Source organism: Motacilla alba, chromosome 4, assembly GCF_015832195.1.
Source record: "Motacilla alba alba isolate MOTALB_02 chromosome 4, Motacilla_alba_V1.0_pri, whole genome shotgun sequence".
NCBI classification, from domain to species: Eukaryota; Metazoa; Chordata; class Aves; order Passeriformes; family Motacillidae; genus Motacilla; species Motacilla alba.
In genome coordinates, this window is record NC_052019.1 from 23,817,106 (window position 1) to 23,845,071 (window position 27,966).

Here is a 27,966-nt window from a genome sequence, read left to right on the forward strand (position 1 = left end):
TTTGTCTGGAAAAGGGAGAAAATATAAGAAATTAGGAATTGACAAAAATCTGGAAAAATAAAAATTGTGTCTTGGAGAAAACAACACACCAGCATCTACTGGTGGTCCCAAGGGAAATACAGAAATTAGCAGCATCTACTGATTGCTGAATGTGGTTGTGTCCTGCATTTCCTTATGTCAGTGCCCCACACAAATGACTTGTACCCAACACAGAGCCTCTCTAAGAGCCAGCCCCAAGCAAATCATCCTCATCCTCATCCCCAAGCACACCCTCAAGGATGTGCTTGTATACATTCCTTCGCTAACAGTAATTTTTAACAATCTGCAATTAAAAATAGGAAAAAGTAGGTAAAAAAGACCCTGTGTCTTTGTGTGCTATAGAATCCTGCAAACCCACTGCTGTGAACTCTATGTACCTGCAGGCTGGGTAACCCCTTGGGCTGTTACTAAGAGGCAGAATAGCTGGTAATTCCCAAGGAATTGCAGTGGTATTATAAATAGACAGAAACATCTTAAAGAGACAGAAATACTTCCCTCAGTCACAAGATTTGCCAAGCAGCTCTTGGTAGGTCCAGTTACTCTACAACCTAACTTGATTTAGGATTAAACAACCACAGAAAACAAACACTGCTACAGAGGTTTTGGTGACTCCTCTGTCAGCCACTCACTCTTTTTTTACTTTTAGATGTATCATGTCTTCAGTCACAAAATCAGCATATTCTAGAGCTCTCTGAATGGATGAGAGGAGGTAAGGCCCCAAATGCTCTAGGATGCCTTCTGTCTGCCCAGTAGAACAGCTAAAGCAATGTGGATTACTCATGAAACCAATCACACAGGAGAGACTAATCAAGGTATGAACTGCACGTAAATACTGTAAGTACAGGTAAATACTTCTCTTTTCACAGGCACAAGTGTTATCACTAAAAAAAGACAGTATCAGAAGTGACAAGTCTACCAAGTATTCCTACAAATTTTACTTTTGTAGCATGCTTCTCTGTAAGACTGTCCTAACAAATCTTGATGCTGTTGCACTCTACTTGCAGAAGAGTCATAATCTAGCCTGTACTGGAAAGCGGAGAGGAATTCATTGGCATTTTTTTCTGGGAAAAACCTGGAACACCTGCAAACTCTCAACTCAAGAGTTTATTCAAAACAGATTACTTCTCTGGAAGTACATGCTCCTACTCATACAAATAGAGTTGTTTTGGAGCCAAAATTTCTCTTGCTGTGGAACATGGGTGACCTCTAGTGCTTCCAACAAGTCAATTCCAAGCACAGCGAAACATGCAGAATAAGAACAAAAAACATCTATAAAAACTGAATACTTAACAAAATTCTGGGATCAATATCCACCAAAAAACTTATACCTCCAAAGGTTGAGATTTAAAAGCAATTCTCCCACCTCCATAAAGTATCACTGTTTAAATTACAATTTTAGACTTACGCAGAAGTTTAAAAATATCTGTGAAATCAAGTCAAAGATCAAAACTAGAAACAAAGTAACAATCCTTCACTGCTACTCCAGAAACATAGTGTGAACTTTCACCGAAGTCAAATTAATAGCAATGCACTTTGCACTACATACTTGGTAACTTACAAGAAAAATAAAATACAAGCAATGCCTGCAAAAAGATGAAATCATGACATAAATCTAAAAAATTCACCTATGTCCTCTACAATAAAAAAAATTAATTGCAAAAAGACATTAAAAACATTCAAAACTGTAAAAATTATTTACTGTTGAATCTTTCATAGTTTCATATTATTATTGCTATTACTATAACTATAGGCAACTACTCTGACTTCACACAACTTATACATCTTCAGTCTGTCTCTCATGCATTAGATTGTTTTATTTTTTCTCTCTCTCTTTTTTTTTTCTTTCTTTTTTTTCTTTGTTTTTAGCTAAGCTTAAGGGAAATATAATATGACAGGAAGGAAAACAACAATCACTTTCCACAGGCACAATTATGAGTAATCATTTTAAGAAAAAAAGCAACTTCCTCTACATGTAAATCTCTTCCTTATCCTGTGCCAAAGTAAGCAATAAGCCTACACAAACATTTAGAACACAGGCAGCATACACAGATACAATATAAACAGCTCTACATAAGAATTTAAGAATTGAACTGCATCCATATTTCTTATGGGTACATTTATAACTCCAAGAACGTTAACACAGAATTTTTACTGAAAGCAAAAGATGTCATAAATTCATACTCCAAGTAAACCAACTGATCAACTACTGTAGTGATGCTGCTCAGAAGATAATGAGCCTCAGTCTAGAGTATTTAAACAAGCCATAATTATATATTTAAGGTCAAATGCAAAACTTCATTTATCAGTCTTAATAAATACACCTATTTTTTAATAAATCATATGGTGTCAGGGCTTTCAGAAATACATTTAGAAGTTTGAGTACTTTTCTATATTATTTTCCCAGATTTTTTTAAAGTTTTGATATCAAAGGTTTTTTTTAATCTTTGAGCAAAGGCAAAAGTGAAAAATATAAGTCATAATGAAAAAGGAAAAAAAAAGCCTCCAAAAATGTTTTACAATAAACCAGGCAGTGTAATCTTAATCATGTACTCTGCTTTGTCTATAGTGCGTTTACATATCACACAGATACAAGCTACACAACCTGCGTACTTTACCTGTAAAAATATAAATAATGCAAACATTTTTATCCATCAGAGAAGTGTCTAAGTATTTTCACAAAAAGACACCAAGTACAAATTTACCTTGTAAATTCCAGGACATTTAGCAGTTCATATCTCTCTTCCTGTCCCAGCTGAAGAATAAAAAAAAACAAACCAGAAGAATTAAAAAAAACCCTCAAGCAAAAGAACCAAAACCAACCAAACAACACGTCAATACAAATGTATCATAATGCAGTTATTCAGATTATTTAAACTAAAGCAGAAGTAAATACAGTAAATTATAATGCTACTCCAAAGTACTTACAGATTCGATGATTACTGAGTCAGGTGTCCTTCCAGTGAATACAAAACGAAGATTCCTGGCTGCTCTGACCAATGCTCCTTCATCTGCAGCAACATCAATAGTTATTTCACAAATGTATCAGAAAACTGTTAATCATGACTTAATCAACACAGTCAAGGCATTTCTACTTTTTACTTCTTTTTTTCCTCTATGGATTTTAAGATTAAATGTGGTGCCAGAAAGAACTCTTTATTTCTCCTGTGAAAACTGATGAGTACACAGTTCAGAGAAAATAAGCCCTGAAAGGAACACACCTCTCAGGTCAGTAATGAGAGCACCCTCTTCAAAGCACCTAGGTTAGCACCTTCCTCAAGTCACTGGACAATGCACAATGTTTTTTGTTTAAGTTCTGGTTTGGAAGAGAAGAGTGGTAAGTCATTCCTGTAATTTTCAGATAACTTCAATGCCTACATTTAGGAAACCAGCAACCACATCTCCAGCAATCATTAGTTGTCTCCAAGTGGCTCAGAATGTCAGAATGGAGTTTGCTTGCAATGCCCAGTAAAACACTGCCATGAACCAGTTAACTTTATTTATGGCACTACCTCTGCCCTTGTCTTTCAGCTGTTGAAGGACAGGATTCACAGAAAAGCTGGGGAGCCAAGGAAGAACCTCTGCACTTGCAGTAATTTTTCCCATCCTAAATTGTAACACATTAGCTCAGCAGAGCTGAGCATATTTTAATAATTTTGCTTTGCTTCATCATTTCCTGAATTCAAAAATTGTCTATGAACCACAATAGGCTTGAAACAGACCTTTTGCACAATAATCTTTTCTCAATCCTTAACAGAATTTATCACAACTTTTATCCTATTAAAAACATTTCTGTTTTGATTACACAGTCTCTGTTTTAAATCATAAATTTTAAACCATGGTTACCAAGTACAGAATAGGCTTATAGAAATAAGCAAGGACATCAATTTTCTTGTCCTGATTTGATTTTTATTTATTTCTGAGCACTTCCTTTAGAACTCCACAGCAATCTGACAACACCTTAGCAGTGCTTTATGGTTTCTGATTCTTTGCCCTTACATAATCCACATGACATTTAAATGTATTTTCTAGAAAATTCAAAAAGTCTAAATACTTTTAAAAAACTGATTTTAGCTGATACCAATTATTTTTGAGGGATAAGTTTGGGTTTTTTTTATTTGGGAAGATTCTTCAAAAACAATAAACTGAGTAAAATTTGCTTGTTTTGTTGACAGAATATGTTCAGTGAGTTATTTGAGTCTCACCTGGAGATGCTGCTTGATATATAATTTTATCACCTTCTCTTTCTGGAACTGCTGTATGACACACTGCCATCATTGTCAAGAACTCACATATTATAGGTGCAGTTGGCTAATCAAAAAAAGAGGTCAGAGTGTGATTAATCATTTAAGCAATAAACAACCAAAGTGTAACAATAGATATAGACAAATAATAGCCCACAAAAATGTAATGAAAGGTACCTCTTTTCTTTAAAAACTACCTGTAAACTAATTTCAGCATGCAGGATAACCTCTTTCTGTTGTAGTTACATACTGGTTATATAAATAGAATTTAGTGGCATTTGCTATCATAACAATCAAAATCAGATAACCAGAAACATGGAACAGTTCAAATAATCATTTTTTAGGGAAGGTAAGTATGAATAATGTATTGAAAGAATTTTACTTTATTCACAGAAGTCTCTTTCGATGTTGTCTTTTTTACTAAAAAATAGTCTCCTTTACTTTTGTCTAGTACTGAATTTGACAACACTTTTTGAGAACCTTTAGAAAGATGCAGCAAACAAAAATCACATAGAAAATGTTGCAAGATTAGACTGCTTTTAAAGATGAATACATCAGGCACTTCAAAGTGTAAAAAGTGGAAACAATTTAAAATTATTTAGCCAAAAGAGGGGAAAAGGAACATATAAGTAGAATAGCTGATTTGACTTGACAAATACAGCTAAGAACCTTATTACTACAGCAAAATGAATGAACTGACTGGTTTAAAAGAAACCCCAGCATTCCTGTAAGTGAGCTTAAAGCACCTGCCACCTCAGCTGAGGGTTTCTTGTAATATGGTATTTCAGTTTTGTATTTCAGACTAACAATAACATTACAAATACTCTATAAAATACGATATTCTCTGAAAACCTATTTTAATTTTGTAGTGCAGAAACACTAATGGGAGCAGGTTCTTATTCTTGTCCACTGATGGCCCCCAAATCCTCTAAGATGTATTCACAAAGCTGAATTACAAATTCTTCTAAAGCACTTCAGAATATATTTAAAATACAGTGTTGAAACCGCTCTTTGAATGTGTACCTGAATTTTTAAGATGCATGCAGACACATTTTTATAGCATGCTTATATTATATATACTTAATAATACATATCTACCAGAAAACTTTGAAGATTCAACAATTGCAAACCAAGGACACTTCAACAACAGCAGTAAAAGCTGATGCCTCTTTCCAACTATGCCACTCTCCCTGTTACTAGCACTGTAAATATAAATGGCCTGTGCAGGTAAGTATAAGAGTCCCTTTGCTTTAGATACACTTGAGAATTGTTCTCAGATGTCTACTGTTAAAGACTGCCCCACTGGTAAGAAAAAGATGCTTCACTGTCTGTCAGTTAAATTGGAACTAGCCTCCTGCAAGGACAAAATTTAAGAAAATAAAAGAGCAATTTACCTTAACTCTTCAAAAAGAGAACAGTTACACTGTTTAAAGTAGGTGTTGATAATGACCAGGTAAAAAAATCTCTTGTACAAACAAAAAGCAGAAAGTGGTAATCATGATACTGTTACTCAATCAGATAATAAATAACTCGTTATTTTCCTGAAAAATGTATTGTCTCTTTGGGGCAAATATAAGTCTCCAAAATGCCTCCTTCATTTCATCATCTGAAGATTTAACCTTATGGAAACATGCACATAAACCTGATGCACATGGTTAACTCCTGACTCCTGTCCAAGCCCAGGTAAATCATGTCAGGATGTAAGTTAACTTGGCTTACCCTGAAAGTTTAATGGATGTCATGACATCACCTGAACAACAGGAGTACCAGTAAAACACTCAGAGAAAGAAGAACACAAGACTACTTCAAACTCGCAACATCTGAACCATAGCATCACAACAAAAAAGGAGGGGAGAAAATAAGGGTTGGATCTAACAAACATATATCAGCAACAATTACAAAAGTATTTGTGAGCTCATGCTGATTTTGGATAAAAACACAATTTATTTGTTTTCCCTCAGAGGACATAATCTTTTGAATTACTTTGAAATTGGAAGCAATGGCTTCATGTCACAAAACAATGATAGTTGTTTCTTTATAACTTACATGGTTGTTTTGAAGATTCTCCAGTAATGATACGTCACTAAATGTTTTTTCTTCTCCATTTTGTGGGCCTTGCCTAGAAATAATTGAGTAAAAAAGAGATCACTCTTAGCACAATTTTAATAGTCTATATACAAGTAATCCAAACACAAGTTTTGGGCAATAGCTGCTACAATAAAGGCTGAAATCAGGTATTGTGAGAAAAAAAAAAAATTAAAAGGTAACTGCCTCACATTTCCAAAGTTTATTTAATTTAAAGAAACCTTGGCTTATATAAATACACTTAAATCCAGCAAAGTCTTTCTGCTGAATTCAGGTAATGAAGGATGAAGTAAAAATAATGTAAAACTGAGACTTCTTGTCTTCTGATCTCTAGAATGAGATTATAGAAGGGGCACAAAAAATATATATATAACCAAAGAGATCACAGTTCATCAAGAAATTAGCAGTTTTGGGATAAGTTTCTATATGTCTGTAGAAAAGCAGATCTGGAATCTGAAAGAGGTAAATAAATGAGTTCAGACATCAGAGAAGTCTGCACGCAGAGAATTTGCTTATGATCAAAAAGGAACATATGAAATTGAAAGATAAAGAAGACACAACAACAGTGGTGAAGTATGGACTTAAGAGATGCAAGGAGGAGATGGTTCTGAAGAAATCAAGTCATACACTAACATCTCCCAAACTGCACCAATATTTTGGCTGAATGTGAGAGCTCAAATATGTAGATACTCCTAGGAAGATTTGTTACTGCAGCTGACTACAGCTACAGTTTTAATACTACAGCTAAGTATTAAGACAATCTAGATGACTTTGAATTTGAGTAAAACAAAACAGTGCTGAAAAGTGAATCCAGTTGAAGGATTTTTTTTCTCATTTACTATGGGTCTTAAAAAAGAATAAATACATTTGGTGATTTAAGTTGAAGAATAAGCTATATACAAAGGAAGTCTAAAGATTCTCCATGAAAACCCAAAGTGAGCTGTTTTATTCCTGCAGTAACTACCATGGAGGAATATAAAATGCAGAACCTCCTACTGCCATGCAAAGACTACTTTTTCTAACTTTGTAATTACAGTGAAAAACTTGAAGCATTCTTCTTCACCAAGTCTTCTTTTTTGAATGCAAAGCAAATATATCTTGAAGTGCCAAATTTAGAGTCTAAACTTCAAGCTTTGTTTGCTTAAAGCTTTCTGATATAATTTTTCTGGATACTAAGTGCCAAAATACAGAGAAATATTTGCAGGTGTAAGTTTTAACGAAGTGGAAAACAATTCTTTCTAATAAAAAAAAAAGATATAAAAGATTTGTGATTTAGTATATTAGTCATGTTAGGGCTAGAAATGTTACTGGCACAAAGAGATTTTATTAATTGCAATATATTTACTTACCAAGAAATTTCAAGTATCATATTTTCTAAGTATTTCTAATATATTCTTTGCCTATAAGGTTTAGGTTGGTTTTTTTTAACTACTGTTCAGATATCCATTTATCCATTTCATATGTGTTCATATTTATATGAATAAATATTTATTCAAAACCAGACTTTTTCACTAATGGTTTATAAGCAAGCATGCCTAATTTCATGTAAGCACTGCATTGTTTTAATGAAATTATTTGTATGCAGTTAAGCAAACTTATGCATCTATAGGAAACATTTTCCTTCTACATCAAATGATATTCAGATCAGGTAAGATTTTGGAGTATGCATGTATACAACATTTTATGTGTTGCAGGAGGAATTTTTCTGGCTTTGATTTTTTGTTCTATCTAAACAAAGAATTATTAATTCCAATTTAGTCAAGATTTTTTTTTCCTTCAAATGTTTTCAACAAAAGATGACAACATATTCCAATTTTGTGTGACGCTGTCTTGTTGTCACTTTCAACAAATAAAATAGTGATATTTTAAAGACTGTAAATGACATTTTTTTCTCTAAAGTATCTGAGCTTACTTTGAATGGTATTGCAAATATTTAGGGTAAGAAAGTATCATGAAGAAGCACAAGGCTTCATGTAGATGACAGCAGAAAGGAAGCCAGGACTTTTCTTTCCTGAAGTCCCCATTGAGACATTAATGTTAGTCCCAAGTGTATTTGGGTGCTCTAATCTCAGTTCCAGTTAAGAACTATGTAGTTCTAATTTTCTAGAACTATGGAGAAAGTAAAATAGCAACAATAACATTACATATTTTTCACTCTCAAATATAGATTTTTTCCTTTAAATATATTATTGATTATTACTAACATATTATTGACTACCAGTAGAAAAGTGGGATTAAAGTTAACATAGTACCAGATATATAATAAAAGACAAAATTTTCTCTCCAGTAAGTAGTTTTGAATTGCACCAGGACTGTCAGTATAATGACTGCACTATATTTCAGAGACCCACTTAGAGATTCTATTCCAGAGTATGCAACCTAATGCCATAGAATTTGCCTGGCATAACTTTGTGTAAGATGGCCAGTCTGCGTGAATTCAGTGCTGAATTAACTTCTGAGCAGTAAACTATCTCACATTTAGCTCCATCTCTAAATATATTGCCCAGTATTTTTAAACCTGAATCTTCAAGAAACAGCAGAAGCTAAATGATTTTAAGAGCTTACCAATCATCTGAAGGAACACTATAATCCTCAGGCTCAGGGCAATGGCTGCACAAGAAGCAAGGAAAGCACAGAACAGGGAGAGAAGAAAGAATCACAAGTGCTAAAAAATTGGATCATGTGTTAAAAAAAGTAGTTAGTTAATAAAACAAATTTACCAAAAACTCTGCTTTGCAACTATTTTGCTAGTGCCTAAATTGCAATGAAAATTGCAAAAATATGGTCTTTCTATTGAGACTTCATAAACTACAACAAACCAAGTTTTTGCAAGTCTCCTTCAGGCTTTTGTTTGCTACAACATTAAACAGGGTAAATGATGGCAAAGAATGCATATTGAAGTTGCCTTACAGCAGAAAGCCTGTGGTATCTCAACTTTATTTTTGTTCCTCTTTGCAAAAAGAGACGTCGTGACAGAAGTGATTTTGTCTCTTATGAGTAATACTTTATAGTCACAAAAAGCTGACTGAGTTGTAGATATTTTCAGGTGTAAGTTTATTTTAAGTACAGTATTAGTGCATGAGTACATATGGACAGGCAGAGGCACACAGATGAAGAAATATATAAAAATACCTACCCATATGCAATTCCTGCTACCGTACACTTCTTAAATTGCATGACATTGCATGTCAGGGTACCCGTTTTGTCAGAAAATATGTATTTGACCTAAATGAATTATAAAATCCATTATACATCAACATTCAGCAGTTAGTCACATATCTAGTACAATTCATTACTATCAACATATGAAATATTTTTACCTGTTCTGCAATTTTCACTGTTTATAGGAAAAAATCCAACAACAATATCAATACATAAACATGGCAGATACACAGCCTTCATACCCATTTCCAAAGAAATCAATCAACTGAGATATCAGGAAACTTACACTTTCTTCAGCGCACAGTGGTGTAATTAATCATCCCTCACTCTACATCTTGTTGAAGTGCAAGGAACTTATGAAGACCAACGAATTTGGCAGTAAAACTTTAAACTTTGGACAGAAATCAATATGCTAATAAAAGTATCTATATGCATTTCTAAACCAATTTTTTTGACATAGAAATATCTTCTTAAAGCCAAAATGTTAGCAAAAGCACAACAATTCAGAAATGCCAAATTGCAAGAAAAGGAGAAATACATTCCTTTCTACCTACTCTACATCTTCTATTCCCCTGGCATTATAAACACTTTTGTTCCAGAAACTACTAGGTAGAGCATTTTATAATTCAAAGCTGAAGTACATGAACCTGTGATATTTTAAAGTTTTGTTTAAACCTAATCTTATGAAAAAAGTTAATATATGAAGAAATGAGGTCGTCTGTGATGAACCAAAAGTTCTGTGAGTCACAGGTAAACTTAAATTCATTAAAATTCACTTCTAATTAAAAAAAATCCAAAAATTCTTAATTAGGAATTAACTACATTATACCTGGGACTAATAAACCAATGTATTAGTGAAAATGTTTCTGAGGAACTACGCCTTAGTAAAACCAGCAGTAATAAGGAATCTTTCTGTGTCAGGTTTATGCCACAAATTGTATATTTATTTTTGTGTGTGGGCACAATGTGAAAGTGGGAACTGAAGCTAAAAAAAGTCAACCTTTTTTCCCAACACCAAAATTTTGCCTTTCTTAAAGCCTGAAGATCTCTTGGGGGAAATTTCTGCATTACACGTGCAACTCTCATGTACTTCAAAGAAGAAATCTGCTCTTTTTAGTAGAGTCCTTTGGTCTCCATACAAAAATCTACTCAAATTAAGAATCTGTCATAAAAATAAAAAGTGGAGATCCCAAAAAGCCTGACTAGCTCTTGATGGTGAAGGAGAATTTGATGAAAATCCTAAGAAATGAAGACAAAAAGTACTGAAGTCAAAAGTCAAAAGGAAAGAATGTGTCTTGGAATGTGAATAACAAACTAGCTGCAGAGATAGGAAAAACAGACCGTGTAAAATGAAATAGAAAGAAAGCTAAGATTCAACAAAGACTCTTCCCCACTAGAGGAGCTTGTACTCCCCTTCAAAGCCAGGAAAAGAACAAAATTTTCAGCACATACATATTAAACCCAACAGGCAAAGGCTCTGTACTCCTCTATGTAGACCAGTCATAGAACATGTTAACCTTCAAGCAGTTTCTCCAGAAGACACATATTAGTCCCTAGGACTCTACTATATGGCTAAATCTGAGCTATTGGTTTTGGAAAGCTAGAGACAACTTTTACATGCCCATGCAATAAAGTAAAGAATTAGTTATGAGAACTTCTAGGTTAGGAAATGCAAGAACATGCACATCTGTGTTCATAATACAGTTCAATTAAATGAGCATATAATTTATTTTCCACAGCAAGAGCTGCTCACCACCAGTGTACCAGAAAGTTCAGCATGTTTTTAAAGCCAGACTGCAAATACAATTGACTAAAAGAGCAAACACTGCATGTAGTTCTTCTAGAAGCACACCCTCTGCCCCAGGCACAGTTGTACTAAGTCATACTTCCTAATTATGAACAACATGTAACAAGTGATGTCTTGTGAAAAGTTAAACTGATTTTACAGTATTAAAAGAGAACTCCAAAGCACAAAAAATTAAGCCCAGGGTTTAATTCAGCCCCTATTCCATTCATGGCTTCCAGTCTTTAGTGGCAAGAAAAGAGGACATGTATAGAACTGATTCAACCCTAAGATACTCCCTGTCACTTCTGAGGAACGCAGAGAATGTGAAAAAAATGACATACTGAAGACACACATTATAATAAATGTATATACTGAGACTAAATTTTTCTGCCACAGATAGTCTTAATGCTCAAAATTCCTTTGAGTTTGTAGCTTTACTGATACACTTCAATGTTCTGTGATTACCACATGCACATTGATAGACATTGTTCATGTAATACTGGCTTTAATTCACTGATACTGCAAAGCATTTTTAAACATATCTGACAAAACAAAGAGAATAGAAATAAACAAATACTAAGGCAAGAGTATACTTTTTTGAAATAAATCCTTACATGAATAATTTCAATACAGACTTAGAACCAGTAATTCTTTTACCTACCTGTCCAAGTTCTTCATTGAGATTGGAAGTACGAGCCATTGCAGCAGTGTCTGTAGGTTCATAGTGCATGTCTATGTCCTAGAGATAAAGAAAAGTAAATATATTTAAAAATCAGTCTTCAGAACTTCTCACAAAAAATCTAGCACATAAATAGAACAGTTAAGTGTAGAACAAAAGACCACACATGAATAGATCTACCTAAGATTGTTTCAACACGGGAAGCCACAGACACTATCAGATCACTTCCACGAGTCCCCAGAAGAAGTAAGATTATCTCATGGGTGATTTTGCTCAGATTATTTCCAGTGATCAGTATATTGAAAAACTGTTGACCCACACATTTAAAATGACATTAGCAACAAGCAGTAATGATTCTTATGGAGAAATGAGTCTTACCTACTTCTATTGTATGTACAACAGTCATTTCTAAATAGCAAGACAAATATATCTTGAGATAAAAAAATGAAGATAAATTTGAGAGTACAATAAACATAAGATACAATTCATACGGTGTGAGTTCTTTTCCTCTTACTTGTTAAATACACATCAGACTTTGTTTTTAAACACAGTGAAGACTAAAACATTGCCAAACATGGTGACGTAGTGCAACAGACTGCAGATGACCAACTTCTCCATACAAATATAATCTACACACAAAGAGAAATATTACTTAAGATAAATGTCCAGAGTCCCAGATTAGGATAAATTAAAGGCAACTAATCCCTTACAACGAGAAACTGGGCCAGGAAGAGAAGTTAAAACTGCCTTTCTGATTTCTTGTATAAACAGTGGCAATCTACACATTCAAGATGGGTCTTTGCTGAGTATTTATTTTAAAATACAGAAAATTAAGGAAGAATTCCACTGCATTCTCCAATTTGTGAACAGTTTGTTTTACAACATAAAAAATCCCTCAAGAAATTTAAACCAGCTGACTCCTCACAAAAGTATTTAACTTTTAAAATAAAGCATATGCTTTACCTGTTACTTCACATGCATTCTTATCTATATCTCCACAACATATCTCACACATACAAATCTTTTTCACACATTTGCTCAAGGAAGCAGATTAAAGTGTTCAGAATGCTATGATAAATTTACATTTGGAAAAATTGAAGGCATGTTTACATGGCTTTAAGGAAAATAGCTCACTCCCACTCAGAGTAAACCTTTTACTTTCCTTACTAATTCATTAAGAAAAAAAAAGGACGGCAAAATGATCTTTATATACTTCATAAGGGGTAATACTAGCAGACACTGCCTTTGTACAATGAACCCCACTCCATTAAACTAGGGTTGTGTCAGAAAAAAAAAAGCAAAAAAAAAAAAAAGCAAAATGTCAAAGTCTGGAAAGAAAATATGAAACTGGACAAAACTCCCCAGCACTGCAAAACACATTCTTCTGATCATTCTGAATGAAACTGATACCTGAATACCAGAAATGAGAAAGTAAAAAGCAGAAAAACACTGTCAAGAGACTGAAATGTTATAGTTCCTGGCTTAAACATTGATGTGAAAAGCTGCATCACCAAAGCCCACCTTGAACGGGCCCCCTGAATGAAACCTTGGACTCTGAGTTAAGCACTCTAAGAGAACTTGAGATAAGATAAAAAACACTTTTGTTCAATCATCTCAGGTCTGGGAAGAAACAGATAAGGCTGGGAGAGCATCAGGAGGGCCAAGCCCAAATCATCCCTCCCTAGCATTGGGCTGGGGGAGGCCACAGCTCCCAGTCTTATCTCCTACTGCCAGGTTTGCACAGACCCTTGGGTGTGTGGTGCAACCTCTGATCAGAGGTAGTGAACACCCATCCTCCATCCCACAAACTAGCTCAGCTGTGAAACAACCCCCCACCACCCCAGGAAAGCCACATCCACAGGACATTCATGCGAGGGGCAACCCAGGGGGTGTCACAATCATCAAAGACCCCCAAAGTGCTCCCCAGACTCATTCTTGAGGCCTTGCCTCAGAGCACTGCACGTGATGCAAAATGATGCAATCCATCCAGAGTGCTGCCAGAGACAGTGTCAAACTTGCCCTGGATGTTTCCACACGGCCCAAATCAGGCTGGTTAATTAATTATTGAATTCTATGCCTTTCAGAGGGGGACCCTCACCACCAAGAAGACCAGATGGAGAGGACCAATGACATGTCACTGGGGCCCACAGAGGGGTGATATATTTCTATTTAGTCTGATATACTTCTATTTAATCTCTCTCACTCTTCCTATCCCCCCACCCCCCTTTTCTATTTCCTTCTTTCTCATTTACTGTTAAATAAAATGTATCTTTTTTTTTTTGGTATCAACATTTAAACTCATTTGGCTTTAATCATGTTTTAGGGAATATTTGAACCTTAAGTTTCTATATGCAATCCACAGAAGGCTCACTTTGTTCCTCTATGATTAGTGAGTGGATCACAACAAACATGCTCCAAAAATCCATCTGGTGCAGCTATAAGCGTACTAAATGAAATAATTTATTATTATCTCCTCAGATTCCACTAATAATAAATAAACAGCATTTAGAAAAAGTCTGAAAAAAATGTATACATAGACAAGCGATCCATCATTTCACTTACTTGCAAACCACTTGATTTTAGAAATCAATATTATAAAAAATTATTTACCCAATTTATGAAATATGCCTGGATAAATTTAACAACTTCAAGTGTAACCAACAAGCTGATTGGAATAAGATTATTGAAGAGAATGATGAAAGTCAAGAAATTCAATCCAAAGTTGCTTGCTCCACCATCTGCCAAAAAACAAAGTAATCAAATAAATATTTGAGACTGTAGTTAGAAGTAGATATATGTACTGTATTCAAAATATTGCATTAACAGCTGATTTTTGAAGTGTTCTAAGAAGAATCTTTGGAATGAATTACAGTATCACTTGCCTATTGATAAGGCCTTGCTCAGAGTTAAGGATCTCAGTTACAAGAGCGGAGTTCAAATTCAGCAATCTTTGCAATCATCTCCAATTTCTGAAGAGCAAACTTACCAGCCATTCCCTCTTTTTCTACACTTTAAGATCAAAGACTGGGAATATCTATACAAGCAATCAAGTTCTAAGCTCAAAATATTATAGTTTAATATTCTGAAAGGGAAAATATATAGTGGAATGAATTTTTTCTCCATCCACCTTCACACAATAATACAGTCTCCCTCAACAGAGCAAAATGCTATGAAAGAGGTAAATTCACACCCCATGAAAGGAAAATATGAAATCAGAGAGTTTAATGAAAGTTCTAAACAACTGGGAATGTGAATATTAACATATAAAACAAGTAGTTTTATACTCCTTTTTCCTTTAAAGTTTTAGGTTTTTCTTTTAAAGTTAACTCTAGCAGTAGCACCTCAGAGAGGATGAGAATGGGAAGTCTGCTGTGCAGTACAGAAAAAGGATAAAAGATGGAGCCTGCCTAGCTGTATTTAAGGTATCTCAAAAAAAAAAAAAAATCAGCCTCAGATAGGTTTCCTATAAGATCCAGGAAAGAAGGTTTTGGAAACTTTCATTAATATCAATTCCAGCATCAAATGATGTACTTGCCTAAAATATCAGGGAGCTAAAAATTAAATAACTAAGGGGAAGGGGGATAAAATGTATTTACATATAAATTATAATGCTTTTTACATATCTGGTATCAGAACAACAGTTGTTCTGGTATCAGAACAACTATATGCTGAATACATGATTAAAGGACATAACTTACAAAACCCAAAAACAATTTCATTTAATCATGGGACATATATCAGAAAATAAACTGACATGGATACTCGGTTTAGAACACACAAACCAAAATATCAATGGCCACTATTTAGTATTTCTTTTTTCACGAAAAACAACAACTTATGAACTGCTTCACTACTGTGCTAACCACATATAGGCCACCATATTCTTAAAACTTTTATATTTCCTAGAAAAGAAAAAAAAAAGCACAGATGAAGTGCATCTAATGCCCTTCTCTGATATTACCTAAAATAGTCAATATTCTATACACTAGTTCACTTTTTCTTACCTCACCAGGAAAACATGAAAGTTAAGTTTCTTAATAAAAAAATTTTCTTTCAAAAGAAGGGAAGCAAAGTTCATCATAAATGCAGACACAAAAACTTTAGGAGTGCCTTCAAATCAGAACTTCAAGATTTTTCTTTAAGAACTTACCAAAACCCAAAAAAACCCCCTCTTTGTTGACTACATTCAGAAGCCTTTTACTCAGGAGCTTTGTTTTAGTTCTGGTTCTGCCTAATTAAAAAGGGACCTAAGAAATTCTGAAAACATGAATAATTGACTGCAAAGTATATTCATGAAAACTTCTTTTAAATCCTGTTTCCTCGCAGAGGGTCAGACTCTGTCAGTATGCTGCATGCTGCTGTGAAGGCCTGTGCAACATCACACTGTTCTACATCCACCTTACCTACAGCTGCCCAGTATAGGTTACAAGAGACCTGTGGTGTCTCTTTTATCTTTTTTAGGAGGAGTCTATTAAGTTCTGATATTGATTAGTTAAAGCTCTGTAAAAATTATAAAGCCACAGCATCAATTCCTAAAACAAATGTAAAAAATCAGGGAAGTCACTGCAGCTTTAAATGTAATCTATTAGTAACAGCAGTAGCAGCTCAAAGAGGCTTCAGACTGATGTCTAGGAAGCTGACTGTTTATGTCAGTGGAATGCTGATGCAGACCTTGCTGAGCTGCAGAGATGGGATGCCTGAAAAAAGTAGAGACAAACAAATCATCTCGCCCTTCCTTAATTTAGCAAGAGCTCAGGTGGCACAGCAAGGCAAATTTTATACTTGCTGTGATATACCCAGCCTAATGACTTTAGTCAACAAACAAAGAAGAGAGAGTGACAAAAAACCACACTGTGCAAGGGAAGGTAATTATCCTCCTTTCCAAATATGAAAGGCAACCAAATACTAAAATATTAATATAATATTTTAGATCTTACAATTTAGGTCAAGATACCAGTCTCTTCCAGTATGCCTTCGGTTCCATATAGCTGAACCAATAGAGCAGATCAAAGACATGGCAATAAGGATGCAGAACAAAATCAAAATCTGAATATTTGTAATCCGTTCCACATTAGACATTTTAAGAGGTGGACTTGTCGAATTCTGCAAAAGACAAAAAACCAACAGTAGTTATTAAATATTAGATGAGGTAACATGGTTCTCGCTTTTCAAATTCCATGTTACTGTATCCTTTTCTAAATATTCTCCCAAATACCTCATAACCAAAAATGCCCTAACTCTTTTACTTACAAAAACCCAAAAACCAGCAGCTTATAAATCTATGAATTGGAGCTTTAGAACTGTGACACAAGAAGTTTAAACAATCACACAGAACACTGGTAACACCAATAGTTAACAGTAAACATTAAAAATGAATGTGAATACACCTTGTCAGTGCAATAGAAGACAGCTGCTAATTGACACACTTTTTCAAGTAACTATTTTACAAATTAGAAAAGCAATAAATAATGCATGAATGACCAATGTGAAATTATTTTTTCTCAACAAGTGCATCTCAATTCTGATACTTCAAAACACATTAGGCAAAGCAATTTCAGTCTCTTCCCTTCTCATTTTGTTTTCTGACAAGAATGATTATCTTTGTACTGGAAAGAAAGCCCCACAACAGGATAGTTTTAGGAGCAGTCAAAAATAAAAATTACAAACTCTGATAACAGAACTTGCTAATGAAGAGTTTTCAAAGCACAAGTTAAGATAAAATCAATGAATATGCTTACGAGTGGAAAAACTACTTTGGGACTACTAAGTGACTAAAATAACAAGAAATTGCTTTATTTTTATTGCTTTTAATTGATATGAAAGATGGTCTGTTACTGACATTTTAGTACTGCATTGAACCAAGCCATGTTTCTGTACCATGGAATGGTAAATTAAGGTAATAAAACAGACAGGTTGGACAAAATCCAAGGGACAAACCTGCATAAGTTTTGTGTCATGTCCAGTATAGACAACTATCCCGTGAACCCACTGAGTATTTCTCAACTGAGCTCCTCGTAGAAGAATCTGATCAGATCCCAATGGAACAGTACTAGAAGTAAGAAGTTTTACATTTTAACACTAAACCAGTCAATGTCAAATGATTAAATGTAATCAACATTTGTTAAAACAAATTTCTCAAAATTTACATGATTATTGTTAATAGGTTAGGAACCTAATTTTCACAGTTAACTCACTGGGAGTTTTGATAGAGAAAACTTGAGAGATAAAAACCAGGCCAAAAATCTAAGGTTTCAAAAATATTACTTACCACCTAATTTTTATTATGGACTACTAATTTTGATATGGTACTACTAACCAAGCATACTGAAAGTAAAAACATCTAATTCTCCTGTGATTTATGATTATCAATTTTTCTCCTAAATGGTCTCTTACAAAATTGATTTTCAAAGCAATTTTCAAATTAAATAATTTTGTGAACTCTTAACTTAGTTTACTTTTCTAAGGAAGTAACCATTCTTTATGAACACAGTTATTTAACATTCACAATAATATTTCATGCGCCTTCTTTAAACTGCAAAATCAAGTATCTTTTGTTCTGTTTTTCTTTTAAAACTATGTATATTTAAGGAGCAACACACCCTCAAAAGACATAGGAAACATTTAATTGTCTTAAATTCAGACAGCATCTTTATACATATAAGGTATGTCAAGTTTTTCTTAAAATACAAAATTTAGGTAACTATTACTCTTTTCCATGGATAAACATGCCCTGTTTTGGTACTTTTCTTTCTTTAAATACCAGTTGGCAGTTCACACTTGTCAAAAGTGCTCTAGTGTTTGGAATTCTTACCTAAAGCTACTATCTCTAATTGTTTGAAAGCAATGCATTATTAAGATCACAAATTAACTGGTTAAGGACAACAGCTGTATCTCTGATATATAAAATATAAAGCATCTGAAACATTTTAGTAACATTTTGGGTAGGTCAAAGAGTATAGTCAGGATATGGAAAGCCCAGATCTGCCAGGTGTCATGTGACAAATACTCAACATTGTGATCACACTCCGCTCTAATAAAGTGATGGTTTGACAGAGATCTCAAGTTTCTTATTTCCCTCAGCCTTCTTAAAACTGACCCAACACATCTCACTTCTCTTGCATTTTACATAACCAACATGATTGGGTTGTATTCAATAAAGGATGTTTTCAATGGGGGAAGATGCTTTTAGAATGCTTTCCTGGCAAAGGGTAAATTAAGAGCTAGTAACTTCTGAGACACATGTGACAACTTACACAAGAAAATGTTTTTGTTAACAAGTATACTTCACTCTTACCCAAAATTTTAAGAATGTCTTCAGGAAAACATACACTTTAGGCCTGGATAACCAGAATTTGACCTTGTTTTGCACAATCTCCTCACCACTCACCAAGCCACTGTCTAGTCACAGGTTCATATACACCAGGCTACAGAACTTTTCTCCTTTCTCCAGCTAATTGTCTTCATGGACTAAAACCAAGCTGACATGCTTCTGTGTACTCATAAACATAATAAAGAGCTGCACACTTTGGGGATAAGGGTTAGCTCACTCAAAGGCTGAGGACAGCCAGATAAATTTTGACTCTTCTAGTTCACAGATTTAGCCAGAAGGCAAAATACCTGTAATGGTGTTCTGTCTCCTTGAATACTGGATATCCAAAAGAAAAAAAAGAAAACCTTTTTTTTTTTTTTTTTTTTGAGTTGCTCTCTCATGAAGGGCAAAAGAAAAGACTGAAAAGGTCAACAAAATACAACATTTATGGCACTCCAGTGACTTACATTAAGTGAAAGAAGAGGGAGACACATGCCACATTTTCAGTATCCTCTACCTCTATTTCTTTTGCAAATATGTTAAAATGGTAATGAAAAAAGTGTAAATCACAACTGCTGCACTGACATAATGTGGTAGGAAGGTCTAAAGATCTGGACAAATAAATATCAATTAGATGAATTTGCACTCCCTCTATAGTGGGCAGAAAAAACCAGATCCCTGATTTTTCAGGTTGAAGCAAGGCCAAGATCCAAAAGGAGTTACTTACCTGTAATTCTTTCTCACTGAAGGTAAATATTATATTAGAGCCACACTTTTGGTACTATCCTACTGCACAGGAACTATAGGCAAAATATTCCAAAACATAATTTCTCAAATGAAAAATTTCTTGACCAGCAGATGGCGGCCTCTTACACATTCCTGAGGCATAACAGCCATCAGCACATTCAATATTTATTTCTTTAAATAAAATTTTAAAAATTAAATTATTAGATTAAAAAGGAAAGTATGTTTTCACTTCTAGCCAGGGAGGAAGAATGAATGTGTGGATCTGTTATAACTATTACCTTCAGAGAAGAATTACAGGTAAATGTTTTTCTCTTCTTAATGATAAGTACAGTGGAATTATAACAGATCCACACTCTTGCGACTGAAAAATCCCTGAATGCATCTGTAAGAAATCAGTAAATAAAAAAATGCAATATTAAGGGGGAAAAAAAGAGAGGTATTTAGTAATTAGTACTATATGTATCAGTCTAAAACCATAAACATGAACAATAATGGATATGGAGAAATAAATACCTACCAAATAAATAAGAAATACTGTAAATCTTTGGGAATGAAGGATCCAGCAACTTTGGATCTAGCAATAAATCTTCTGTGAATTCACAGAAGACCCTGCCTATCAGTATTTGGTAAGCATTTCAGTATTTTAAAATTTTTTAAGCAGTTGTACAAGCATGTGTATTGCAAGTGCACATTTTCTATTTTTAAAAGAACGTACTTTCAGTAAACTAAGGTATTAAACATTTTTCAGCTACCAGATTAGAAGAATTTGAGGTATATAGCAATGGACTCTGTTCCACTTCACACTTAGACAAACAGAAGAAAAGAACAATTAAAAAAATAAAAAAGACAAGAAATTATTTCTATTCAGCTTCTGTAACAAATGATATGCCTAAGAAGTGAGCTACTAGGCACATATTCCAGAACTGCCAGAACTTGATTACCAGTCTCTCCTATTATTAACACTTAACGCTTTCTGAAGGACAACTAGTAAAACACCTCAAGTTGTAGACATTAGAAGTAAGGTTTTATGCTTCTAGTTCTTAAGAAGAGTAAAGTCTAGCAGAGAATATGTAAAAAAAGATTTACTGTTCATATTTTTACTTCAGTAGTTTAAGGACACATAGCTGTCTACTGTTAGACTGAATCTCCCAAGATCTTCCTCCTGGTATTGACGTACCCATGCCCATCCAGTCTGATGTTCCCAACAAAGTCATAGAGATGTCGGTTTGGGCTCTCACACTCGATTCTGCCAGAGAGCTGCATCAAGCTTTCTGTGTCCTTGATATCTGATGTTAGTGGCAAACCCTGTAAACAAAATTAATTTGTCATGACATTAAAAACCCCTATCCCATAACAAATTTACATATCATAAATCTAATAGCAAGACCAGAAAACAATCATCCCCATGGGAGCAAAATGGATCAGCTACACTTTGCTGTTGCAATTGGGTGTGACAGTGAAAAAGTCACCTTGGCATCTGAAAACACCATGACCAAGACAGGGTCATAATCCATCACAGAGCTCAGTAAGAATGTCCCTGCACAGTGACAGCGTACTCAGTCAAAATCTGCTATTCCCTACCTGTCCCTGAAGGACAATACTGGCCCCATCAGCTGCTTTCTGCAGGGCTTCTCCCCCATCAGCTGTTCTCTAGAAACAAAGCCAATACCCAAACCACTTATGTTTCTACCTATACTCCCAAAGAAAAACCCTAAAACAAAGCACAAAGAATGACTTAGGATAATGACTCATTCCTCTACTTTTATGATGCCAATAATCCACAGCTTTTTATTCAAACCACAAAAATTTCAGAGTCTTCTAGAACATCCATTACTGTAATAAAATTTTTTATAAGCATTAATAGACAAAAATTTTATTAGCAATATTCCCAAAAAATTAAATTCCTACCTGCCGAATTTTTAAGTTTGTCTCACCATCTAAGTTAGATGTTTCAATGTAGCACATGGCTTGTGGTTCACTATTAAGAGAAAAAAAGTCCTGAATTCAAAATTATAACAGCAGAATCCATAAACTTCCTGTAATCTTGTAATACTTATTTATGCAGACAGGTTTGTCTTATCAAATCTTCAAAACCAGAGTATTTTACAGCCAAACCTATAAAAGCTAACAGTACTTTACATTTTCAGAGAAGTTTGCCAAAGCCCATTTTCTTAAATGAAACATTGATAAAATCACTGCACACAGCAAAAGTGTTCTATCTTTACAAGTGAGATTATGATATGGGCACAGTGCAGCACATTTGTAGTGCTTACTAGAGCAGGCAGCAGGAGTTTAAGACAGAAACAAGATAGAAAGACAGTTTTGATTCAGAAAATGATCAAATATGTCATAAAAACCCTGTAACACTTAAAAGAAAAAGGTTTACTCGCTACATCACTTTAATGCTTCTAGTGTTTTCCTTCATTCTAGCATGAAATTCGAGCATCAATTATTTTCAAAATTTCTTTTATTAATGGAGAAGTGACTACACATAAGTGATTTAATTTTAAATTATTTGCAGGATAATGTTAAATTGGTTATTTTGACACAATTTTGTAAAGTAAAAGCATTAAAATGGGAAAAATTATAATATGGTACATTCAGGCTACTGTTTTATTCTTGGCGAACTTCTTTAAAAATATAAATAACTATTATTTAGCCTGCTTGGAGGGAACCACCTGTGTAAGACATTTTCACAATTCTTACATTTTTATTAGTTAACAATAAAAACCAAACGGCATTTTTGTAAAGCACTTTTAAAACAAACTAAGGCAGCAAAGACATTTCAAGTGAGACACATGCTTAGTTGCAAGAACTGCAGCAGATTACAGTGACCTCCAAAGTAAGTTACTGTTAGATCAAGGCAGGCCCATTGATTGGTTAGGGAAAAAACAAAGTGTGGTGAGAGTGCAGACAATAGCATAAAGCTGACATGTCTAAGAAACATGCATTTTGTCACAGTACACAAGAACAATGCTGCTTTTGCCACCACATGCAGCAGAGATTGTGCAACATCCAAGTTTGTGCAGAGGGTCCTCCACCAGTCCTACCAACGTTAAAGTATATTCTTTGCTGAGAACAGCAAGTTGGTAGCAACATGTATATTCCTCTTAAACATATATTCAACCTGGTGTTTAACTGTGTTTATTCAATGACAACTTGTTTGATAAAATTTCATGGGGGTAGTGTAAAATCCAAGGGGAGTGAAACAATTTTAACTTCTTGAAGTGTTATTGTGTATTTTCACTTTAATGATCTGTATTTGATAAAAGAACCCTTTCTAATTTTATAAATATGTAGGTTTTGTTGGAGAAAGGTGAATAGCAAAGCAAAGATTATCAACATGGCAGTGTTATTCGTATTTGGTATATGAGGACCCACATACACACATCCTGTGCAACTACTTTATTCTAACCTTGATGACAGACTGATGAGATCAGCTGGGAGATGTTCCCCATTGGTCACTTTCACTACTTCCCCTACTGCCACCTACACATCCCAGTTTGAAATGATTAGAACAGAAAAATAAGTGACAAGGAAAAAAAACCAACAACAAAACAAAACAAATGAACAAAGACAAAAGACAGAGTTTGAAATTATTATTCAAACAATACATGTTAATTAAAATGTCTGATGGCATTTTTTCAAAATCTATTTTAATCAGGTCAGAAAGAAAAGAGCTAGAACACTTTCATTTTTTACTCCAGTGGTTTATTTTACTGTAAGGCACAAACTTTAAGCTGCAGAACACGCTGATATTGTATGCAAGCATAAAAAAGTGTTATGCTTATTTCTCAACTCAACAAGTTTCCAGCCACTCCTTACATCAATTAAGAAAATAAAAGCCACAACAACCAATTTTTCACCAACTTTTTTGAAAAACCAGGTAACAAGTACCTTTTCTACACAGACATGCTGAAAATTATTTCATATTTTTTCCAGTTTTGCAAATTTCAGTGTACACTGAACTAGCAAGAACCATACAGAATTCAATCTCAGAGGTTTATGTCCTTCACTGTAAGAGATTATAATTATAGTTTCCTAAAATAATTTAGTTCATCCTTTTCTCCAGAAACTGCTATTGCTGGTAAAAAAAATCCAGTATTATTAGTTTGAAATAAAATCAGGCCCACAGACCCACACTGCTTTTGGAACCTAAAATGTAGCTGGACATCAATAAAAACCTGAAAGCAAAATTGATGAGAATCTTCCAGAAGAAACATGGCTGCATGGAGATGAGAGATGGAGGAGAGCATGCGCCAGTATGCAGGCAGAATTAGAGCTCATGTAGTAGTACAGGGCTCTCTCCTGGAATCAAGGCTGGAACAGGATCCTAGTAATTTAGGGAAGATGTTTTTAGCTGGAAGAAATGCCTGAACTGGGCCTAGAAAAGCAACTGTGATTCAAAGAGTCTGGGTCCTAGAAGAAAAGCTGACAGGAAAATTCAATGTGAGTAATGGTCATAGCTGGACACACATAGTGTGTTCAAATAAGGGCACTAAAGAGGGGTTAAACAAAGTGGAAACAGTCCTGACCAAGTCCAGTAGCAGCAACTATTACTTTCACTGTAAACTCATGATACAAGATTCCTTTAGGGGTACAAGGATTGCAAAGTAGACTTTTCAGGCAGTTGGTATTTTCCTGTGTGTAAACCACAACTGTGATGCAATGTCCTCCAAAAGTGAAAGGGCAAAACTGTGAAGACATCTAGGAATAGACTCAAATTTAGGGGATCACTCAGGAAGATTATGAAGAAGCTGCTCTGAGAGGATGTAATCTCTTCCACCTGCAAGACACTATGGTTAGCATGACAGAAGCTATTATCAGGCCAAGAGAAAAAGCGTCCTTGCTGCTTGGTGTATTGCTTGCAAAGTTCTCGCTGGAGAAGCAAAGATCTTGGTGGAGAATTTGTAAATGCTTCTCAAAGTCCAGAAGTAAAAGGATTACAGAGGACACTCAACGCAAGCTGAGTTATGACTAACACTTGCACTGAAGACAGACTATGAGGGAAATTTACAGTATTTTCTGGGAGCTACTTTACACTTGATAATAATTTATTGGAAGTGTTTTAGAAACAGCTGCACTTAATTTTGAGATATAATGGAAGACAGAAAAATAATGTACTACTCTATATCACAGTCTGTCAACAGAAATACACAGGATCCTAACTTTATTAATTGTAGGCATGAGTAGATTAATTAACTTTAGTGGGGTCATAGACGATTTATACCTAAATCATAGTCATACACATAACACTTCTGCTTGTGCCAGAAAAGAAAATTACAATACATTCACATTTCGGTAAAATCCATTAAAAAGGATTCTTAGACTACATTGTCTGTTGACCTGATCAAATAGATGTTGAAAAACGTGCATCTGCCTCTTAAGATGTGGATTTCTTAAATAAAACTGTCCAAGGAAATGATGATAAACAATCTCTGATTGTCCATGTAAAAAGGGTCACAGCATGACATGCTAAAAATTGTCTTGCTTCCAACTGATGAAATTATTCATAATATATATATATTAGATAATAAAGTGAGTGTTCAGACAGTACTAATTTGATGATTCACATCTCATGTTCACTTTTTTCCCTGATTCAATTATCAAACTGGAGACTATATAATTTAGAAACCATTTCTGTTCCCTCTAATACATCAATTTCAATTTACTTATGGGATGAAATTTGTTGGGTACATATAAGAAAGCCAACATGGCTAAATATGGCAGTTGAGGTCCAATTTTTAGACAGAGAACCAGCCTTTTTTGTATTATATCCAACAACAAAATTAACATACCGCAATTTTAGGAGTAAATTGAATGCCAGTGTAATTTCAAAACTTCAATTGTCACAGTTTAAAAAAACACCATTGCTTTAAATGATAAATGACCAAATGAACACAAGACTACACTTCAGAACAGCAGCACTTTTTGTTTATTCTTTATTTCCTTGGAGCAATCACAAATAAATAAATAAATGCAGGGTAGAGAAACCAGCCTCTACACTCTAAGTATCAGTGGGCATCTCTACCTTGATGAGAGCAGTACAGTGTCAGCAGGTATATACTCTTTGCCTTTTATTATAACTATATCTCCAACATCTACCTGAAAGAAAACTGGGAATTGGTTAATGGTCTCAAACAAAATGTATTATACCCTTGTCTTAAGCACAGTAAATATTTACCTGCTGAATTTGCTAGCAAGACTGTTAGAAACTCACACACTTAGAGAAGTTAGAAGTACAGCTGGAGTTCTGTCAAAAGTTACTGCAATTCTTTGGAAATCTAATCTTTAATAAGCCTAATTAGCCAAATAAGCCTAATCTTTAATAGCTTTCTCTATGCAGGTCTTTAATTTTGCTGGTTTTGTAAAATACTTTACTGAAAGACTGAAGTTGAGTTAAAGAAGAAATTAATCTCACCTAAGACCACAGTTTTGTTGCATCATACTATATCCCTGCTTCTTCAAATTTATATGCCAATTTCATCTGAACCTTGCCTACAATTACAGGGGGTCAAATTTTCTTCAAGTTTTCAGGTATGGCAACCATTAAAACTAAGTGACTAGATGACAGCATAACATTTAGTTCTTGAAAGATACCTTTAAGAGTTCCTTCCTAACCACTGCATGTACGCCCTTAAAATTCTCATGACTTAAGCTGATGAAGTTCAACAAATACAGGAAGTAACTAGTTTCCATAAAGAAGTTTCTGCTTGGCAAACCACATTATACTAAGGAAGTGAGTAATTTTGCCACAGCCATCATATTATTCAGCTTATTCCCACTGACCTTGACCAGCTTGAACTCATGCCATCAAAACTGACTTGACTTCAAAGTATGATTTGAGAGACAAATATCAGCAAAGAAAAAATAAAATACAAGAGATTATACATTTCCCATAATACTAGTTATTTTTTATCATTAACAATTACATGGAGAAATAAAACAAATATTAAATATGCATTATGCTCTAAAAGTGACCAATAAAGACACACACCTTTTCCCAGTGGACAATCTCCCATGCACCATTTCGTAGCACTAAAAGAAAAGAAAAAAAAAAAAGACTTTTCCAGTCATCAATCTAACTGCAGCATACAGGTATGTGCTAGATTCCTTATGAAAAATCATACAGACACATCTCATTTACATAATATTTTAGAGCATGCCTTGTTTCTATGAATTCAGATCAAGCATTTCAAATATGTAGCACATATTCTTGATAACAGTTTTGTGCCATTGAATCTTATTACAAAGTCAATGAGAACATTTTACAGGGCTTGAGAATCAAATAAATCTGATATAGATTTTATGATAATGTGTTTTCCAAAATAAATCAGTAATTGGAATAAAAAGTTCTGAAGTTAAAGAGTTTTGAAATTATTGGGGGGATGAGAGGAATATATTCAATATTCATTAAAAGCACCAGGAGGCTCACTGTAGTTTATCTCTTCTGTTGTTATTGGCATATCAGAAAACTTAAGGACCACTACAGTCACCTTCTCCAAAAATATCCTGAAAATACCCCATGCTATTTAGAGTAGTATTTAGTATAGCTTTTTCCTGGTAGTAACAATTAATACTGTAACCACATTCCACTATTCTAGTTTTACGTGTTACTATTATGATACAAAAACCATGCCTTGTTGCCAGTTAATTGCCAAGATTGTATTTTCAGAGAATAACAAAGATAATGGTTACTGAAGATGAATGTGCAAAAAGAAAAATATAAATGTTGCTATGTATTGATACTCAGATGATGTTAAGAAATTGCTCCCTTCCACTGTGTTTTCCAGCTTTCAAACCATCAGGAAGCTTCAGTTCCCAGTCAGGACCAAATTCTTACACAAGAGTGTGCTGACTTCAAAAAAGTGGATCAAAATCTGGGACTACACATGGCCTTAGATTTAAGTCTTCTCGG

At 34.4% G+C, this 27,966-nt stretch overlaps 1 protein-coding gene across 6 annotated transcripts in view; it reads right to left on the bottom strand.

The window, feature by feature from the left end:
- ATP8A1 (ATPase phospholipid transporting 8A1) overlaps positions 1 to 27,966 on the bottom strand; it is a 100,879-nt gene that overhangs the window by 58,232 nt on the left and 14,681 nt on the right. Inside the window, exons 6-19 of one of the 6 annotated variants that reach the window (XM_038134320.1) lie at positions 27,046 to 27,086; positions 23,464 to 23,537; positions 21,957 to 22,026; positions 21,226 to 21,353; positions 17,930 to 18,041; positions 16,930 to 17,095; positions 14,603 to 14,730; positions 11,975 to 12,052; positions 9,502 to 9,590; positions 8,931 to 8,975; positions 6,327 to 6,399; positions 4,242 to 4,347; positions 2,965 to 3,047; positions 2,742 to 2,791 (exon numbers count right to left, since the gene is read on the bottom strand). In XM_038134320.1, coding sequence (XP_037990248.1) covers positions 2,742 to 2,791; positions 2,965 to 3,047; positions 4,242 to 4,347; positions 6,327 to 6,399; positions 8,931 to 8,975; positions 9,502 to 9,590; positions 11,975 to 12,052; positions 14,603 to 14,730; positions 16,930 to 17,095; positions 17,930 to 18,041; positions 21,226 to 21,353; positions 21,957 to 22,026; positions 23,464 to 23,537; positions 27,046 to 27,086 — 1,243 coding nt within the window. Of the gene's footprint in view, positions 1 to 2,741; positions 2,792 to 2,964; positions 3,048 to 4,241; positions 4,348 to 6,326; positions 6,400 to 8,930; positions 8,976 to 9,501; positions 9,591 to 11,974; positions 12,053 to 14,602; positions 14,731 to 16,929; positions 17,096 to 17,929; positions 18,042 to 21,225; positions 21,354 to 21,956; positions 22,027 to 23,463; positions 23,538 to 26,079; positions 26,154 to 27,045; positions 27,087 to 27,966 lie in introns of those variants that run through there. The other 5 variants (XM_038134319.1, XM_038134322.1, XM_038134324.1 and 2 more) reach the window with 5 other exon arrangements.